This window comes from Salmo salar, chromosome ssa29 (assembly GCF_905237065.1).
Source record: "Salmo salar chromosome ssa29, Ssal_v3.1, whole genome shotgun sequence".
NCBI lineage: Eukaryota > Metazoa > Chordata > Actinopteri > Salmoniformes > Salmonidae > Salmo > Salmo salar.
The window spans coordinates 39,748,175-39,767,700 of record NC_059470.1 but is presented as its reverse complement, the minus strand read 5'-3'; the positions used below and the strand labels follow the sequence as shown (position 1 = coordinate 39,767,700).

General features: G+C 45.0%; 1 protein-coding gene across 2 annotated transcripts in view; it reads left to right on the top strand.

The window, feature by feature from the left end:
- LOC106590681 (procollagen-lysine,2-oxoglutarate 5-dioxygenase 2) overlaps positions 1-19,526 on the top strand; it is a 127,829-nt gene that overhangs the window by 101,483 nt on the left and 6,820 nt on the right. Inside the window, exons 13-17 of one of the 2 annotated variants that reach the window (XM_014181839.2) lie at positions 892-1,033; positions 3,533-3,595; positions 9,183-9,296; positions 13,531-13,596; positions 14,802-14,906. In XM_014181839.2, the coding sequence (XP_014037314.2) occupies positions 892-1,033; positions 3,533-3,595; positions 9,183-9,296; positions 13,531-13,596; positions 14,802-14,906 (490 nt within the window). The remainder of the gene's footprint in view (positions 1-891; positions 1,034-3,532; positions 3,596-9,182; positions 9,297-13,530; positions 13,597-14,801; positions 14,907-19,526) is intronic. The other variant, XM_014181840.2, reaches the window with a different exon arrangement.

The following is a 19,526-nucleotide window of genomic DNA, read 5'->3' as shown; positions in this document are numbered from 1 at the left end:
ATAACCTCTTTACTGGTCAGGACGTGACACTTCTCTTCCTAAATCAGGAGAGTGATCATATTCCAGACCTCTCTTCGTAACCAGGAGAGTGATCATATTCCAGACCTCTCTTCGTAACCAGGAGAGCGATCATATTCCAGACCTCTCTTCGTAACCAGGAGAGGGATTATATTCCAGACCTCTCTTCGTAACCAGGAGAGTGATCATATTCCAGACCTCTCTTCGTAACCAGGAGAGCGATCATATTCCAGACCTCTCTTCGTAACCAGGAGAGTGATCATATTCCAGACCTCTCTTCGTAACCAGGAGAGTGATCATATTCCAGACCACTCTTGTAACCAGGAGAGTGATTATATTCCAGACCTCTCTTCGTAACCAGGAGAGGGATTATATTCCAGACCTCTCTTCGTAACCAGGAGAGTGATTATATTCCAGACCGCTCTTTGTAACCAGGAGAGTGATCACTTCTTAAACCAGGAGAGTGATCATATTCCAGATCATGACATGTTGAATATAATGAAAAATATGTATTGCAGCTCATTAATATGAATTATTGTCAGCACTAAAACTAAACCCTCTCTCTCTCTATCTTTTGCTCTTCCTATCTCTGCTCTCTCTTTCTCTCTGGTCTCTCTCTCTATATATATCTTTCTCAATCCATATCTCTCTCTCTCTCAATTCAATTCAAAAGGCTTTTTGGCATGGGAAACATGTTTACATTGCCAAAGCAAGTGAAATAGACAAGAAACAAAAGGGAAATAAACAATAAAAAAATGAACAGTAAACATTACACTCACAAAAGTTGTAAAATAATATAGACATTTCAAATGTTATATTATATTATTGGCAATGTTGTAACAATGTGCAAATGGTCTCTCACTCCTTTCTCAGGGGCGTATGGAACATTCCCTACATGGCTCATATATACTTGATAAAGGGAGAGGTCCTGAGAAACCAGCTGAAGGAGAGGAACCATTTTGTTTTGGAGAAACTGGATCCTGACATGGCTCTGTGCAGACACGCTAGAGAACTGGTAAAACCACTCTGATGATCTAGTTAGCAGCTTTCTGAATTGACAAATAATACTCTGTTTAGAATATGAGAGTGTACAGGAAATCTGGTTGATAGACAATCGATTATACAGGACATCTGGTTGATAGACAATCGATTATACAGGACATCTGGTTGATAGACAATCGATTATACAGGACATACAGGCACTGTTTGTACCCTCTTCACCACACTGTCTGTGTGGGTGGACCAATTCAGGTTGTCAGTGATGTGTACACCGAGGAACTTAAAACGTTCCACCTTCTCCACTACTGTCCCGTCGATGTGGATGGGGAGGGTGCTCCCTCTGCTGTTTCCTGAAGTCCACGATCAGCAACTTTAGTTCAGGGTAGGTTATGTTAGGTTATGTTAGCTTATGTTATGTTACATTATGTTAGGTTATGTTATGTTATGTTAGGTTATGTTAGGTTATGTTATGTTATGTTATGTTATGTTATGTTAGGTTACATTATGTTATGTTAGGTTATGTTAGGTTATGTTATGTTATGTTAGGTTATGTTAGGTTATGTTATGTTATGTTATGTTATGTTATGTTAGGTTACATTATGTTATGTTATGTTAGGTTAGGTTACATTATGTTAGGTTATGTTAGGTTATGTTATGTTAGGTTATGTTATGTTAGGTTATGTTATGTTAAGTTACGTTATGTTATGTTATGTTATGTTATGTTATGTTATGTTAGGTTATGTAAGGTTATGTTAGGTTATGTTAGGTTAGGTTATGTTAGGTTATGATATGATATGGTTATGTTATATTAGGTTATGTTAGGTTATGTTAGTGATGTTAGGTTATGTTAGTGAATGAGAGTTTATGTTAGGTTATTTGACGTTATGTTAGGTTATGTTAGGTTTGTTAGTGAATGAGAGTTTATGTTAGGTTAGGTTATGTTATGTTATGTTAGTGAATGAGAGTTTATGTTAGTTTATGTTAGGTTATGTTAGGTTATGTTAGTTTATGTTAGGTTATGTTAGTGAATGAGAGTTTATGTTAGGTTATGTTAGGTTATGTTAGTGAATGAGAGTTTATGTTAGGTTATGTTAGGTTATTTTAGGTTATGTTAGTTTATGTTAGGTTATGTTAGTGAATGAGAGTTTATGTTAGGTTATGTTAGGTTATGTTAGTTTGTTAGTTTATGTTAGGTTATGTTAGGTTATGTTAGTTTGTTAGTTTGTTAGTTTATGTTAGGTTATGTTAGGTTATGTTAGATTATGTTAATTTATGTTATGTTAGGTTATGTTAGGTTATGATAGTGAATGAGAGTTTATGTTAGGTTATGTTAGGTTATGTTATATTAGGTTATGTTATGTTAGGTCATGTTATGTTACTTCATGTTAGGTTATGTTAGTGAATGAGAGTTTATGTTAGGTTAAGTTAGTTTATGTTAGGTTATGTTAGTTTATGTTAGTGAATGAGAGTTTATGTTAGGTTATGTTAGGTTATGATATGGTTATGTTATATTAGGTTATGTTAGTTTATGTTAGTGAATGAGAGTTTATGTTAGGTTATGTTAGGTTATGTTAGGTTATGTTATGGTTATGTTAGGTTATGATATGGTGATGTTATGTCAGGTTATGTTAGTTTATGTTAGTGAATGAGAGTTTATGTTAGTTTATGTTAGGTTATGTTAGGTTATGATATGGTTATGTTATATTAGGTTATGTTACTTCATGTTAGGTTATGTTAGTTTATGTTATATTAGGTTATGTTAGGTCATGTTATGTTACTTCATGTTAGGTGATGTTATGTCAGGTTATGTTAGTTTGTTTTAGGTTAAGTTTTGTTAGGTTACGTTTATCTTATATCAACCAATGTCCTGTATATTTTAGTTGATGTTATTTTTTAGTTTATGTTAGGTGACCGTCTGCTGTGGTATCCTGTACCCAGTCTGTCTCCATGTGTTGTCTGTCTGTCCTTAAGGCATGATCTCCAGCATCTTTGGTGCGTGCAGGGCTCTCCGCTCCACTGGTCCCATCATTTTACACCTCCTTTCCTCCTCCTTCTCCTCCTCATCCTCCATCTTCTGCTCGTCTGTGTCATGTGACCATGTCCAAACAATGGGAATATCTGGCTGGCTTCCAAACCTTGTGTGTTTTTTTTTACTTCCCTTGTCCTTGTAGACTTTGAACTAGTCTATCTAGTCTGTCTGTCCAGCTGAGCTTTATGGCATCCCGTCACTAGTCACCCCATGCTAACTCGTACTACCATGGAGCTCGTACTACCATCACTTCACTCTGTCCCAGCATGCAACACCTATTAAGATAATAACTACCAAAACATCAGCTTCAGAGGGAATCTTGGTCTTCCCTCATGCAATGCAGCAGGCTCATCTCCTTCCCATGCCTCCTCCTCCTGTATGTTACGTCTTACCTGCCTATCTATCTATCTATCTATCAAGCTCTCTCTCTCTCTCTGACAAAACGTACCATTACAACATTTACATGGTGATTTTCCTTCGTTTTAGACCAATCACAGAGAAAAAGACTCCCCAAACCCGGAAACGTTCCATATGCTCAGAGTTCCAAAGGTTTTTAACTGCTTTCATTATTCTATTTGGTGTCTATATCAATTTCCAATGGGTTTACAATGCAGGTTTACAATGCAGGTTTACAATGCAGGTTTACCATGTAGGTTTACAATGTCCAACACTGGTAGGAAACCATTTTGGTATTTATTTATTTTTTATATCAACCACCCTATGAAATGGAGGAATCAGTACCTGAACTCTTATGAACATGTTTTTCTCGTCAGAGCATTACCAGATCAAACCTTTATAGAGCTGTTCCTGTGATAAATGATCACATGAACATGAAAACATCGAATCGTCTCTATAGACGTCTTTCAGGATGTCAGCCGAGGCCTCTTAGAGGAGCTGTGCCAAACCAAGAGAGATAAAGCTGTCTAATCTCTCAGGATTAAGCCTTTGGAAATCGATGTTGACCTATCTGTCATGACTGAGGTTAGATACACAGGAAGCACCTGTTTTTGATCGTGTCTTTTATCGTCAATCCATTAAAAAGCTTTGGTGGTGCAGTCCCTTCAGTGCCACAAGGAGTATTTAGAAGGAGGAATAACGATCGGATCCGTCCGTGATAGCCATAGTAACGTAGCTATAGTAACAGAGCTATAGTAACGGAGCTATAATGGAGCTATAGTAACGGAGCTATAATGGAGCTATAGTAACAGAGCTATACTAACAGAGCTATAGTAACAGAGCTATAGTAACAGAGCTATAGTAACGGAGCTATAGTAACAGAGCTATAGTAACGGAGCTATAGTAACAGAGCTATAGTAACAGAGCTATAGTAACAGAGCTATAGTAACGGAGCTATAGTAACAGAGCTATAGTAACAGAGCTATTGTAACAGAGCTATAGTAACGGAGCTATAGTAACGGAGCTATAGTAACAGAGCTATAGTAACGGAGCTATAATAAAGGAGCTATAGTAACAGAGCTATAGTAACGGAGCTATAGTAACGGAGCTATAGTAACAGAGCTATAGTAACAGAGCTATAGTAACGGAGCTATAGTAACGGAGCAACAGTAACAGAGCAATAGTAACAGAGCTATAGTAACAGAGCTATAGTAACAGAGCTATAGTAACAGAGCTATAGTAACGGAGCTATAGTAACAGAGCTATAGTAATGGAGCTATAGTAACAGAGCTATAACGGAGCTATAGTAACAGAGCTATAGTAACAGAGCTATAGTAACAGAGCTATAGTAACAGAGCTATAGTAACGGAGCAACAGTAACAGAGCTATAGTAACAGAGCTATAGTAACGGAGCTATAGTAACAGAGCTATAACGGAGCTATAGTAACAGAGCTATAGTAACAGAGCTATTGTAACAGAGCTATAGTAACAGAGCTATAGTAACAGAGCTATAGTAATGGAGCTATAGTAACGGAGCAACAGTAACAGAGCTATAGTAACAGAGCTATAGTAACAGAGCTATAGTAACAGAGCTACAGTAACAGAGCTATAGTAACAGAGCTATAGTAACAGAGCTATAGTAACGGAGCTATAGTAACGGAGCAACAGTAACAGAGCTATAGTAACAGAGCTATAGTAACGGAGCAACAGTAACAGAGCTATAGTAACGGAGCTATAGTAACAGAGCTATAACGGAGCTATAGTAACAGAGCTATAGTAACGGAGCTATAGTAACAGAGCTATAATAACAGAGCTATAGTAACGGAGCTATAATGGAGCTATAGTAACGGAGCTATAGTAATGGAGCTATAGTAACAGAGCTATAGTAACAGAGCTATAGTAACGGAGCTATAGTAACAGAGCTATAGTAACAGAGCTATAACGGAGCTATAGTAACAGAGCTATAGTAACGGAGCTATAGTAAAGGAGCTATAGTAACGGAGCTATAGTAACGGAGCTATAGTAACGGAGCTATAGTAACAGAGCTATAACGGAGCTATAGTAACAGAGCTATAGTAACGGAGCTATAGTAACAGAGCTATAGTAACAGAGCTATAGTAACGGAGCTATAATGGAGCTATAGTAACGGAGCTATAATGGAGCTATAATGGAGCTATAGTAACGGAGCTATAGTAACGGAGCTATAGTAATTGAGCTATAGTAACAGAGCTATAGTAACAGAGCTATAGTAACAGAGCTATAGTAACGGAGCTATAGTAACGGAGCTATAGTAACGGAGCTATAGTAACGGAGCTATAGTAACGGAGCTATAGTAATGGAGCTATAGTAACAGAGCTATAGTAACAGAGCTATAGTAACAGAGCTATAGTAACAGAGCTATAGTAACAGAGCTATAGTAACGGAGCTATAATGGAGCTATAGTAACGGAGCTATAATGGAGCTATAGTAACGGAGCTATAGTAACAGAGCTATAGTAACAGAGCTATAACGGAGCTATAGTAACAGAGCTATAGTAACAGAGCTATAGTAACAGAGCTATAGTAACAGAGCTATAGTAACGGAGCTATAGTAACAGAGCTATAGTAACAGAGCTATAGTAACAGAGCTATAGTAACAGAGCTATAGTAACAGAGCTATAACGGAGCTATAGTAACAGAGCTATAGTAACAGAGTTACAGTAACGGAGCTACATTAACGGAGCTATAGTAACAGAGCTATAGTAACAGAGCTATAGTAACAGAGCTATAGTAACGGAGCTATAGTAACAGAGCAATAGTAACAGAGCTATAACGGAGCTATAGTAACAGAGCTATAGTAACGGAGCTATAGTAAAGGAGCTATAGTAACGGAACTATAATGGAGCTATAGTAACGGAGCTATAATGGAGCTCTAGTAACAGAGCTATAGTAACAGAGCTATAGTAACAGAGCTATAGTAACAGAGCTATAGTAACGGAGCTATAGTAAAGGAGCTATAGTAACAGAGCTATAGTAACGGAGCTATAGTAAAGGAGCTATAGTAACAGAGCTATAGTAACAGAGCTATAGTAACAGAGCTATAGTAACAGAGCTATAGTAATGTAGCTATAGTAACAGAGCTAAAGTAACAGAGCTATAGTAACAGAGCTATAGTAACAGAGCAATATTAACAGAGCTATGGTAATGAAGCTATAGTAACAGAGCTATAGTAACGGAGCTATAATGGAGCTATAGTAACGGAGCTATAGTAATGGAGCTATAGTAACAGAGCTATAGTAACGAAGCTATAGTAACAGAGCTATAGTAATGTAACTATAGTAACAGAGCTATAGTAATGTAGCTATAGTAACAGAGCTATAGTAACAGAGCTATAGTAACGTAGCTATAGTAACAGAGCTATAGTAATGTAGCTATAGTAATGTAGCTATAGTAACAGAGCTACAGTAACAGAGCTATAGTAACAGAGCTATAGTAAAGGAGCTATAGTAACAGAGCTATAATAATGGAGCTATAATGGAGCTATAGTAACAGAGCTATAGTAACAGAGCTATAGTAACGGAGCTATAATGGAGCTATAGTAACAGAGCTATTTTAACAGAGCTATAGTAACAGAGCTATAGTAACAGAGCTATAGTAACGGAGCTATAGTAACGGAGCTATAGTAACAGAGCTATAGTAACAGAGCTATAGTAACAGAGCTATAGTAACAGAGCTATAGTAACAGAGCTATAGTAACAGAGCTATAGTAACAGAGCTATAGTAACGGAGCTATAGTAACAGAGCTATAGTAACGGAGCTATAGTAACGGAGCTATAGTAACAGAGCTATAGTAACAGAGCTACAGTAACAGAGCTATAGTAACAGAGCTATAGTAACAGAGCTATAGTAACAGAGCTATAGTAACAGAGCTATAGTAACAGAGCTATAGTAACAGAGCTATAGTAACGGAGCTATAGTAACAGAGCTATAGTAACAGAGCTATAGTAACATATCAATATTAAAGGAGCTATAGTAACGGAGCTATAGTAACGGAGCTACAGTAACAGAGCTATAGTAACGGCCACCTGCAAGTTCCCTGCAGCGATGATGTTTTATACCCCACCGAGCCAATCCCTTCGCCCACTAACCCCCACAACTATGTCAGCAGCTTTTCTCCCCAACGCTCTGACCGTCTCAGACTAGGCTAGCTGATTAGACCTCAGATATACCTTTTTACTCCCAGCAGGGCACACTCCCTCCAAAAACTACATCATTAAAATCATAATTTGAAAATTGGAGACATAATTCGCATTAAACAGAAAACAGATGGTCTAAAACCCAAACATCCCAGCTGTGTAGTAATTTGTCTGGGGGGGAAAGACAGAAAGCCTAGTCTGAAAGTCCAGCCACCTGCCTCCCTCCCCCCTACCATGTCTCACCCTCCCCTCCCCTCTCCCTCCCTCCCTCCCACCCTCCCCTCCCTCCCTCCCTCCCTCCCTCCCTCCCTCCCTCCCTCCCTCCCTCCCTCCCTCCCACCCTCCCGTCCCCTCCCCCTCCCCTCCCTCCCTCCCCACTACCATGTCCCACCCCTCTCCCACCCTCCCCTCCCTCCCCTCCCTCCCTCCTCCCTCCCTCCCTCCCTCCCTCCCTCCCTCCCTCCCTCCCTCCCTCCCTCCCACCCTCCCACCCTCCCGTCCCCTCCCCCTCCCCCTCCCTCCCTCCCCACTACCATGTCCCACCCTCCCCTCCCCCTCTCTCCCTCCCCACTACCATGTCCCACCCTCCCCTCCCTCCCCCTCCCCTCCATGTCCCTCGTGAACCTTCCCATCCCTCCCCCTCCCTCCCTCCCCACTACCATGTCCCACCCTCCCCTCCCCCTCTCTCCCTCCCCCACTAACATGTCCCACCCTCCCCTCCCTCCCCCCTCCCCCTCCATGCCCTCCCTCCCTCCCTCCCCAATCCATGTCCTCTCTCCCTCCCCCCTACCATGTCCCACCCTCCCCCCTCCCCCTCCATGTCCCCCCTCCCCCTCCATGTCCCTCCTGAACCTTCCCCTCCCTCCCTCCCTCCCTCCCTCCCTCCCTCCCTCCCTCCCTCCCTCCCCCTCCATGTCCCTCCTGAACCTTCCCCTCCTCCCTCCCTCCCTCCCTCCCTCCCTCCCTCCCTCCCTCCCTCCCTCCCTCCCTCCCTCCCTCCCTCCCCTCCATGTCCCTCCTGAACCTTCCCCTCCCTCCTCCCTCCCTCCCTCCCTCCCTCCCTCCCTCCTCCCTCCCTCCCTCCCTCCCTCCCTCCCTCCCTCCCTCCCTCCCCCTCCATGTCCCTCCTGAACCTTCCCCTCCCTCCCTCCCTCCCTCCCTCCCTCCCTCCCTCCCTCCCTCCCTCCCTCCCTCCCTCCCTCCCTCCCTCCCTCCCTCCCTCCCTCCCTCCCCAATCCTTGTCCTCTCTCCCTCCCCCTACCATGTCCCTCCTCACCCCACCCACCCTCCCTCCCCTCCTTCCCTCTAACATGTACCTCCTCACTCCTCGCCTTCCACACCTCTCCATAAATAATCCAGTATTATTTATTGACATGTGGTTGTCATTGTTTGGTTTCCAAAAACACTTAATCAGGATTTCAGATAGTTTACAGTATCATCTCTATTCTTGTGTATGTTTAGAAAACAGCTGTAATCTATTTATGAAACTCTGTCCAATAGAGGGAATGTACATTACAAACCGTCTGGAGTTTGGAAGGCTAATTTGACTTTCTCTGTCCACTACAGGGAATGTTCATGTACATTACAAACCGTCATGAGTTTGGAAGGCTAATTTCCACAGCTAACTTTAACACATCTCATTACAACAGTGATCTTTGGCAAATATTTGAGAATCCAGTGGTAAGTTTTCATATCCTCCCTCCCTGCTTTTATTTGTTTTGTATATATATATATATATATATGTTTAAGATACGGCAACCATGAGATGCGATTGCCCTTTCTCTAATTAATTTCTAGTAATGAAAGATATGATGTAGTGTAAATATAAAGTGAACTCTGCTTAGCTGAAAAGGATCTGTGATTTATTGACTGAGAGTTCTGGGTTTTGTCTGGGAGTGTCTGGTGAGAGCAGGGTGTCTGGTGAGAGGAGGGTGTCTGGTGAGAGGAGGGTGTCTGGGAGAGTCTGGTGAGAGCAGGGTGTCTGGGAGTGTCTGGTGAGAGCAGGGTGTCTGGTGAGAGGAGGGTGTCTGGTGAGAGGAGGGTGTCTGGTGAGAGCAGGGTGTCTGGGAGTGTCTGGTGAGAGGAGGGTGTCTGGTGAGAGGAGGGTGTCTGGTGAGAGCAGGGTGTCTGGGAGTGTCTGGTGAGAGGAGGGTGTCTGGGAGTGTCTGGTGAGAGGAGGGTGTCTGGGAGTGTCTGGTGAGAGGAGGGTGTCTGGTGAGAGCAGGGTGTCTGGGAGTGTCTGGTGAGAGGAGGATGTCTGGTGAGAGCAGGGTGTCTGGGAGTGTCTGGTGAGAGGAGGGTGTCTGGGAGTGTCTGGTGAGAGGAGGGTGTCTGGTGAGAGGAGGGTGTCTGGTGAGAGGAGGGTGTCTGGTGAGAGGAGGGTGTCTGGTGAGAGCAGGGTGTCTGGGAGTGTCTGGTGAGAGCAGGGTGTCTGGTGAGAGCAGGGTGTCTGGTGAGAGCAGGGTGTCTGGGAGTGTCTGGTGAGAGGAGGGTGTCTGGTGAGAGGAGGGTGTCTGGTGAGAGCAGGGTGTCTGGGAGTGTCTGGTGAGAGGAGGGTGTCTGGGAGTGTCTGGTGAGAGGAGGGTGTCTGGGAGTGTCTGGTGAGAGGAGGGTGTCTGGTGAGAGCAGGGTGTCTGGGAGTGTCTGGTGAGAGGAGGGTGTCTGGTGAGAGCAGGGTGTCTGGGAGTGTCTGATGAGAGGAAGGTGTCTGGGAGTGTCTGGTGAGAGGAGGGTGTCTGGTGAGAGGAGGGTGTCTGGTGAGAGGAGGGTGTCTGGGAGAGTCTGGTGAGAGCAGGGTGTCTGGGAGTGTCTGGTGAGAGCAGGGTGTCTGGTGAGAGGAGGGTGTCTGGTGAGAGGAGGGTGTCTGGTGAGAGCAGGGTGTCTGGGAGTGTCTGGTGAGAGGAGGGTGTCTGGTGAGAGGAGGGTGTCTGGTGAGAGCAGGGTGTCTGGGAGTGTCTGGTGAGAGGAGGGTGTCTGGGAGTGTCTGGTGAGAGGAGGGTGTCTGGGAGTGTCTGGTGAGAGGAGGGTGTCTGGTGAGAGCAGGGTGTCTGGGAGTGTCTGGTGAGAGGAGGATGTCTGGTGAGAGCAGGGTGTCTGGGAGTGTCTGGTGAGAGGAGGGGTGTCTGGGAGTGTCTGGTGAGAGGAGGGTGTCTGGTGAGAGGAGGGTGTCTGGTGAGAGGAGGGTGTCTGGTGAGAGGAGGGTGTCTGGTGAGAGCAGGGTGTCTGGGAGTGTCTGGTGAGAGCAGGGTGTCTGGTGAGAGCAGGGTGTCTGGTGAGAGCAGGGTGTCTGGGAGTGTCTGGTGAGAGGAGGGTGTCTGGTGAGAGGAGGGTGTCTGGTGAGAGCAGGGTGTCTGGGAGTGTCTGGTGAGAGGAGGGTGTCTGGGAGTGTCTGGTGAGAGGAGGGTGTCTGGTGAGAGCAGGGTGTCTGGGAGTGTCTGGTGAGAGGACGGTGTCTGGGAGTGTCTGGTGAGAGGAGGGTGTCTGGTGAGAGCAGGGTGTCTGGTGAGAGCAGGGTGTCTGGGAGTGTCTGGTGAGAGGACGGTGTCTGGGAGTGTCTGGTGAGAGGAGGGTGTCTGGTGAGAGCAGGGTGTCTGGGAGTGTCTGGTGAGAGGAGGGTGTCTGGTGAGAGCAGGGTGTCTGGGAGTGTCTGGTGAGAGGAGGGTGTCTGGGAGTGTCTGGTGAGAGGAGGGTGTCTGGTGAGAGGAGGGTGTCTGGTGAGAGCAGGGTGTCTGGTGAGAGGAGGGTGTCTGGTGAGAGGAGGGTGTCTGGTGAGAGCAGGGTGTCTGGGATTGTCTGGTGAGAGGAGGGTGTCTGGTGAGAGGAGGGTGTCTGGTGAGAGCAGGGTGTCTGGGAGTGTCTGGTGAGAGGAGGGTGTCTGGTGAGAGGAGGGTGTCTGGTGAGAGCAGGGTGTCTGGGAGTGTCTGGTGAGAGGAGGGTGTCTGGTGAGAGCAGGGTGTCTGGGAGTGTCTGGTGAGAGGAGGGTGTCTGGTGAGAGCAGGGTGTCTGGGAGTGTCTGGTGAGAGGAGGGTGTCTGGGAGTGTCTGGTGAGAGGAGGGTGTCTGGTGAGAGGAGGGTGTCTGGTGAGAGCAGGGTGTCTGGTGAGAGCAGGGTGTCTGGTGAGAGGAGGGTGTCTGGTGAGAGGAGGGTGTCTGGTGAGAGCAGGGTGTCTGGGAGTGTCTGGTGAGAGGAGGGTGTCTGGTGAGAGGAGGGTGTCTGGTGAGAGCAGGGTGTCTGGGAGTGTCTGGTGAGAGGAGGGTGTCTGGTGAGAGGAGGGTGTCTGGTGAGAGCAGGGTGTCTGGGAGTGTCTGGTGAGAGGAGGGTGTCTGGGAGTGTCTGGTGAGAGGAGGGTGTCTGGTGAGAGCAGGGTGTCTGGTGAGAGCAGGGTGTCTGGGGTGTCTGGTGAGAGGAGGGTGTCTGGTGAGAGCAGGGTGTCTGGTGAGAGGAGGGTGTCTGGTGAGAGCAGGGTGTCTGGTGAGAGGAGGGTGTCTGGTGAGAGCAGGGTGTCTGGGAGTGTCTGGTGAGAGGAGGGTGTCTGGGAGTGTCTGGTGAGAGTAGGGTGTCTGGTGAGAGCAGGGTGTCTGTTGAGAGCAGGGTGTCTGTGAGTGTCTGGTGAGAGGAGATTGTCTGGGAGTGTCTGGTGAGAGGAGGGTGTCTGGTGAGAGCAGGGTGTCTGGGAGTGTCTGGTGAGAGGAGGGTGTCTGGTGAGAGCAGGGTGTCTGGGAGTGTCTGGTGAGAGGAGGGTGTCTGGGAGTGTCTGGTGAGAGGAGGGTGTCTGGTGAGAGGAGGGTGTCTGGTGAGAGCAGGGTGTCTGGGAGTGTCTGGTGAGAGGAGGGTGTCTGGGAGTGTCTGGTGAGAGGACGGTGTCTGGGAGTGTCTGGTGAGAGGAGGGTGTCTGGTGAGAGCAGGGTGTCTGGGAGTGTCTGGTGAGAGGAGGGTGTCTGGTGAGAGCAGGGTGTCTGGTGAGAGCAGGGTGTCTGGGGTGTCTGGTGAGAGGAGGGTGTCTGGTGAGAGCAGGGTGTCTGGTGAGAGGAGGGTGTCTGGTGAGAGCAGGGTGTCTGGTGAGAGGAGGGTGTCTGGTGAGAGCAGAGTGTCTGGGAGTGTCTGGTGAGAGGAGGGTGTCTGGAAGTGTCTGGTGAGAGCAGGGTGTCTGGTGAGAGCAGGGTGTCTGGTGAGAGCAGGGTGTCTGGGAGTGTCTGGTGAGAGGAGGGTGTCTGGTGAGAGGAGGGTGTCTGGTGAGAGCAGGGTGTCTGGGAGTGTCTGGTGAGAGGAGGGTGTCTGGGAGTGTCTGGTGAGAGTAGGGTGTCTGGTGAGAGCAGGGTGTCTGTTGAGAGCAAGGTGTCTGTGAGTGTCTGGTGAGAGGAGATTGTCTGGGAGTGTCTGGTGAGAGGAGGGTGTCTGGTGAGAGGAGGGTGTCTGGTGAGAGCAGGGTGTCTGGGAGTGTCTGGTCAGAGGAGGGTGTCTGGTGAGAGCAGGGTGTCTGGTGAGAGGAGGGTGTCTGGTGAGAGCAGGGTGTCTGGTGAGAGGAGGGTGTCTGGTGAGAGCAGGGTGTCTGGGAGTGTCTGGTGAGAGGAGGGTGTCTGGGAGTGTCTGGTGAGAGCAGGGTGTCTGGTGAGAGCAGGGTGTCTGGGAGTGTCTGGTGAGAGGAGGGTGTCTGGTGAGAGCAGGGTGCCAGAGGATTAGCTGTGAGGTATGCAGGTCAGTGAACAGCCTAAGAGACTAACGGACCACTATTCTAACCATCTCTCTCTCTCTCTGTCTCTCTCTCTGTCTCTCTCTCTGTCTCTCTCTCGCTCTCTCTCTGTCTCTGTCTCTCTCTCTCTGTCTCTCTCTCTCTGTCTCTCTCTCTCTGTCTCTCTGTCTCGCTCTCTCTCTCTCTCTCTCTCTCTCTCTCTCTCTCTCTCTCTCTCTCTCTCAGGACTGGAAGGAGAAATACATCCACCCTAACTACACACGCATCTTCACAGAGAACTACCTGGAAGAGGTGCGTATGTCTTAGGTTACGGAGATACAGTCATGTGAAAAAGTAAGTACACCCTTTGGAAAGCGCTCTTTTAAATTTTTGTTTACATATTGCGACTCAAATTATCCAAAACACACAAGCAAAGCTACAACAGAGGAGCTGAGTTATAGCCCAGATCTCAGTCCTATTGAAATGGAGGGTTATGGATTGGCCAAGTCAAAGCCCAGATCTCGTGTCTCTAGCCGTGGATCTCAGAGTGAGGTCCTCAGGGACTCAGTACATGTCTCTAGCTCATCTCTCTGTGTCTACTGATGTCTCATCTCTCTGTGTCTCCTAATGTCTCATCTCTCTGTGTCTCCTGATGTCTCATCTCTCTGTGTCTCCTGATGTCTCATCTCTCTGTGTCTCCTGATGTCTCATCTCTCTGTTTCTCCTAATGTCTCATCTGTCTGTGTCTCCTGATGTCTCATCTGTCTGTGTCTCCTGATGTCTCATCTGTCTGTGTCTCCTGATGTCTCATCTCTCTGTGTCTCCTGATGTCTCATCTGTCTGTGTCTCCTGATGTCTCATCTGTCTGTGTCTCCTGATGTCTCATCTGTCTGTGTCTCCTGATGTCTCATCTCTCTGTGTCTCCTGATGTCTCATCTGTCTGTGTCTCCTGATGTCTCATCTCTCTGTGTCTCCTAATGTCTCATCTGTCTGTGTCTCCTGATGTCTCATCTCTCTGTGTCTCCTAATGTCTCATCTCTCTGTGTCTCCTAATGTCTCATCTCTCTGTGTCTCCTAATGTCTCATCTCTCTGTGTCTCCTGATGTCTCATCTGTCTGTGTCTCCTGATGTCTCATCTGTCTGTTTCTCCTGATGTCTCATCTCTCTGTGTCTCCTGATGTCTCATCTCTCTGTGTCTCCTAATGTCTCATCTGTCTGTGTCTCCTGATGTCTCATCTGTCTGTGTCTCCTGATGTCTCATCTCTCTGTGTCTCCTGATGTCTCATCTCTCTGTGTCTCCTAATGTCTCATCTGTCTGTGTCTCCTGATGTCTCATCTGTCTGTGTCTCCTCATGTCTCATCTCTCTGTGTCTCCTCATGTCTCATCTGTCTGTGTCTCCTGATGTCTCATCTCTCTGTGTCTCCTAATGTCTCATCTCTCTGTGTCTCCTAATGTCTCATCTGTCCGTGTCTGCTGAACCTCTTTAGTTCTAACTGTCTGTGTGTGTCTCCTCTAGCCGTGTCCAGATGTGTTCTGGTTCCCGGTCTTCACGGAGCGGGCCTGTGATGAGCTGGTGGAGGAGATGGAACACTACGGGTCCTGGTCTGGAGGCAGCCACGAGGTCAGAGGTCAAACATAGTACATTCTGTAAAGTAATTAATAACATAGTACATACTGTAAAGTAATTAATAACATAGTACATACTGTAAAGTTATTAATAACAAAGTACATTCTGTAAAGTTGTTAATAATATAGTACATACTGTAAAGTTATTAATAACATAGTACATTCTGTAAAGTTATTAATAACATAGTACATACTGTAAAGTTATTAATAACATAGTACATACTGTAAAGTTGTTAATAACATAGTACATATTGTAAAGTTGTTAATAACAAAGTACATTCTGTAATGTTGTTCATAATATAGTACATACTGTAAAGTTATTAATAACATAGTACATTCTGTAAAGTTATTAATAACATAGTACATACTGTAAAGTTATTAATAACATAGTACATACTGTAAAGTTGTTAATAACATAGTACATACTGTAAAGTTGTTAATAACAAAGTACATTCTGTAAAGTTGTTCATAATATAGTACATACTGTAAAGTTATTAATAACGTAGTACATACTGTAAAGTTATTAATAACAAAGTACATTCTGTAAAGTTGTTAATAATATAGTACATACTGTAAAGTTATTAATAACATAGTACATTCTGTAAAGTTATTAATAACATAGTACATACTGTAAAGTTATTAATAACATAGTACATACTGTAAAGTTGTTAATAACATAGTACATACTGTAAAGTTGTTAATAACAAAGTACATTCTGTAAAGTTGTTCATAATATAGTACATACTGTAAAGTTATTAATAACATAGTACATTCTGTAAAGTTATTAATAACATAGTACATACTGTAAAGTTATTAATAACATAGTACATACTGTAAAGTTGTTAATAACATAGTACATACTGTAAAGTTGTTAATAACAAAGTACATTCTGTAAAGTTGTTCATAATATAGTACATACTGTAAAGTTATTAATAACGTAGTACATTCTGTAAAGTTATTAATAACATAGTACATACTGTAAAGTTATTAATAACATAGTACATACTGTAAAGTTGTTAATAACAAAGTACATTCTGTAAAGTTGTTAATAATATAGTACATACTGTAAAGTTATTAATAACATAGTACATACTGTAAAGTTGTTAATAACATAGTACATTCTGTAAAGTTGTTAATAACATAGTACATTCTGTAAAGTTGTGTGGTGGTGAATCCATAGGCCTTCAGTGGGAGAACCTATAGACCTTCAGTGGTGAACCAATAGGCCTTCAGTGGTGAACCAATAGGCCTTCAGTGGTGAACCAATAGGTCTTCAGTGGTGAACCAATAGACCTTCAGTGGTGAACCAATAGGCCTTCAGTGGTGAACCAATAGAACTTCAGTGGGTGAACCAATAGGTCTTCAGTGGTGAACCAATAGGCCTTCAGTGGGTGAACCAATAGGCCTTCAGTGGGTGAACCAATAGGTCTTCAGTGGTGAACCAATAGGCCTTCAGTGGTGAACCAATAGGCCTTCAGTGGTGAACCACTAGGCCTTCAGTGGGTGAACCAATAGGCCTTCAGTGGTGAACCAATAGGTCTTCAGTGGTGAACCAATAGGCCTTCAGTGGTGAACCAATAGGCCTTCAGTGGGTGAACCAATAGGCCTTCAGTGGTGAACCAATAGGTCTTCAGTGGGTGAACCAATAGGCCTTCAGTGGGTGAACCAATAGGCCTTCAGTGGTGAACCAATAGACCTTCAGTGGTGAACCAATAGGCCTTCAGTGGTGAACCAATAGACCTTCAGTGGGTGAACCAATAGGTCTTCAGTGGTGAACCAATAGGTCTTCAGTGGTGAACCAATAGGCCTTCAGTGATGAACCAATAGGCCTTCAGTGGGTGAACCAATAGGCCTTCAGTGGTGAACCAATAGGCCTTCAGTGGTGAACCAATAGGCCTTCAGTGGTGAACCAATAGGCCTTCAGTGGGTGAACCAATAGGCCTTCAGTGGGTGAACCAATAGGCCTTCAGTGGTGAACCAATAGAGGTGAACCTATAGACCTTCAGTGGTGAACCAATAGATCTTCAGTGGGTGAACCAATAGATCTTCAGTGGGTGAACCAATAGACCTTCAGTGATGACAGGATAATGATTCTGAAAGGACAGCAACCGTTATACCAGCTCACTCATGTAGGAGAGAGCACCTGTTTTTGTAAAACACGAAGGGCCAGTGGTGTAGCGGAGGGTATACTCAGGTATAAACCGTATATACCCACTTTAGTTTCAGTGGGCATTGCCTATACATCACTGGTGCGTATCAAAGTAGTGTAGTGGAGGTATACAATGTATCAGTCATGTAGTACAATAGAGAAATCAAGCACAAAGTAGCACAAAGACCGCAAAATATATTGAAATGCTGCGCAGCACACACACACTATCTTCTTTAGTCTTCCCTGTGGCTCAGTTGGTAGAGCATGGTGTTTGCAACGCCAGCATGGTGTGTGCAACACCAGGGTTGTGGGTTCGATTCCCACGGGGGGCCAGTACAAAAAAAAAAAAAAAAGCATGAAATGAAATGTATGCATTCACTACTGTAAGTCGCTCTGGATAAGAGCGTCTGCTAAATGACTAAAATGTAAAATGTAGGCAGCAGGAGTGTGCAGGTCTCAACTGGTTCTGTTATCCTGTTAGGGCTAGGGGGCAGTATTGACACGGCTGGATAAAAAACATACCTGATTTAATCTGGTTACCACTCCTACCCAGTAACTAGAATATGCATATACTTATTACATATGGATAGAAAACACCCTAAAGTTTCTAAAACTGTTTGAATGGTGTCTGTGAGTATAACAGAACTCAAATGGCAGGTCAAAACCTGAGAGATTCCTTTACAGGAAGTGGCCTGTCTGACCATTTCTTGAACTTCTTTTCCATCTCTATCTTTTACTAAGGATCTCTGCTCTAACGTGACACTTCCTACGTCGTCCATAGGCGCTCAGAGCCCGGGAAAAAACAGAATGTCGTCATCCCAGCCCCAGGCTGAAACACATTATCGCCTTTCTCAAGTGGCCGATCAAGGGACACTGGGCTTAGGCGCGTGACCCGACCGCCCCCGCCTTTGTGATTTTTTCCTCTGTTTGCCGAAAAGGAGATTCCCTGTCGGAATATTATCGCTTTTCTACGAGAAAAATGGCGTAAAAATTGATTTTAAACAGTGGTTGACATGCTTCGAAGTACGGTAATGGAATATTTAGAATTTTTTTGTCACGAATTGCGCCATGCGCACGACCCTTCTTTACCATTTCGGATAGTGTCTGGAACGCACGAACAAAACGCCGCTATTCGGATATAACGATGGATTATTTTGGACCAAACCAACATTTGTTATTGAAGTAGAAGTCCTGGGAGTGCATTCTGACGAAGACAACAAAAGGTAATCAAACTTTTATAATAGTAAATATGATTATGGTGAGTGCTAAACTTGCCGGGTGTCTAAATAGCTAGCCCGTGATGCCTGGGCAATGTACTTAGAATATTGCAAAATGTGCTTTCACCAAAAAGCTATTTTAAAATCGGACATATCGAGTGCATAGAGGAGGTCTGTATCTATAATTCTTAAAATAATTGCTATGCTTTTTGTGAACGTTTATCGTGAGTAATTTAGTAAAATGTTAGCGAATTCCCCGGAAGTTTGCGGGGGTATGCTAGTTCTGAACGTCACATGCTAATGTAAAAAGCTGGTTTTTGATATAAATATGAACTTGATTGAACAAAACATGCATGTATTGTATAACATAATGTCCTAGGGTTGTCATCTGATGAAGATCATCAAAGGTGAGTGCTGCATTTAGCTGTCTTCTGGGTTTTGGTGACATTATATGCTGGCTTGAAAAATGGGTGTCTGATTATTTCTGGCTTGGTACTCTGCTGACATAATCTAATGTTTTGCTTTCGTTGTAAAGCCTTTTTGAAATCGGACAGTGTGGTTAGATTAACGAGAGTCTTGTCTTTAAATAGCTGTAAAATAGTCATATGTATGAGAAATTGAAGTAATAGGATTTTTAAGGTTTTGAAAATCGCGCCACAGGCTTCAAGTGGCTGTTACGTAGGTGGGACGAATTCGTCCCGCCTAGCCCAGAGAGGTTATGGAGCAGCTCACAGAATAAATGACATCGGTAGCCGGTAGGGTAAGAAAGACCTTTCAACTTATATCTACCAGTAAATGTATGATATCTACCAGTTAATGTATGATATCTACCAGTAAATGTATGATATCTACCAGATATCTACAACTCATCCAGAACGCCGCAGCCCGTCTGGTGTTCAACCTTCCCAAGTTCTCTCACGTCACCCTGCTCCTCCGCTCTCTCCACTGGCTTCCAGTCGAAGCTCGCATCCGCTACAAGACCATGGTGCTTGCCTACGGAGCTGTGAGGGGAACGGCACCTCCGTACCTTCAGGCTCTGATCAGGCCCTACACCCAAACAAGGGCACTGCGTTCATCCACCTCTGGCCTGCTCGCCTCCCTACCTCTGAGGAAGCACAGTTCCCGCTCAGCCCAGTCAAAACTGTTCGCTGCTCTGGCACCCCAATGGTGGAACAAGCTCCCTCACGACGCCAGGACAGCGGAGTCAATCACCACCTTCCGGAGACACCTGAAACCCCACCTCTTTAAG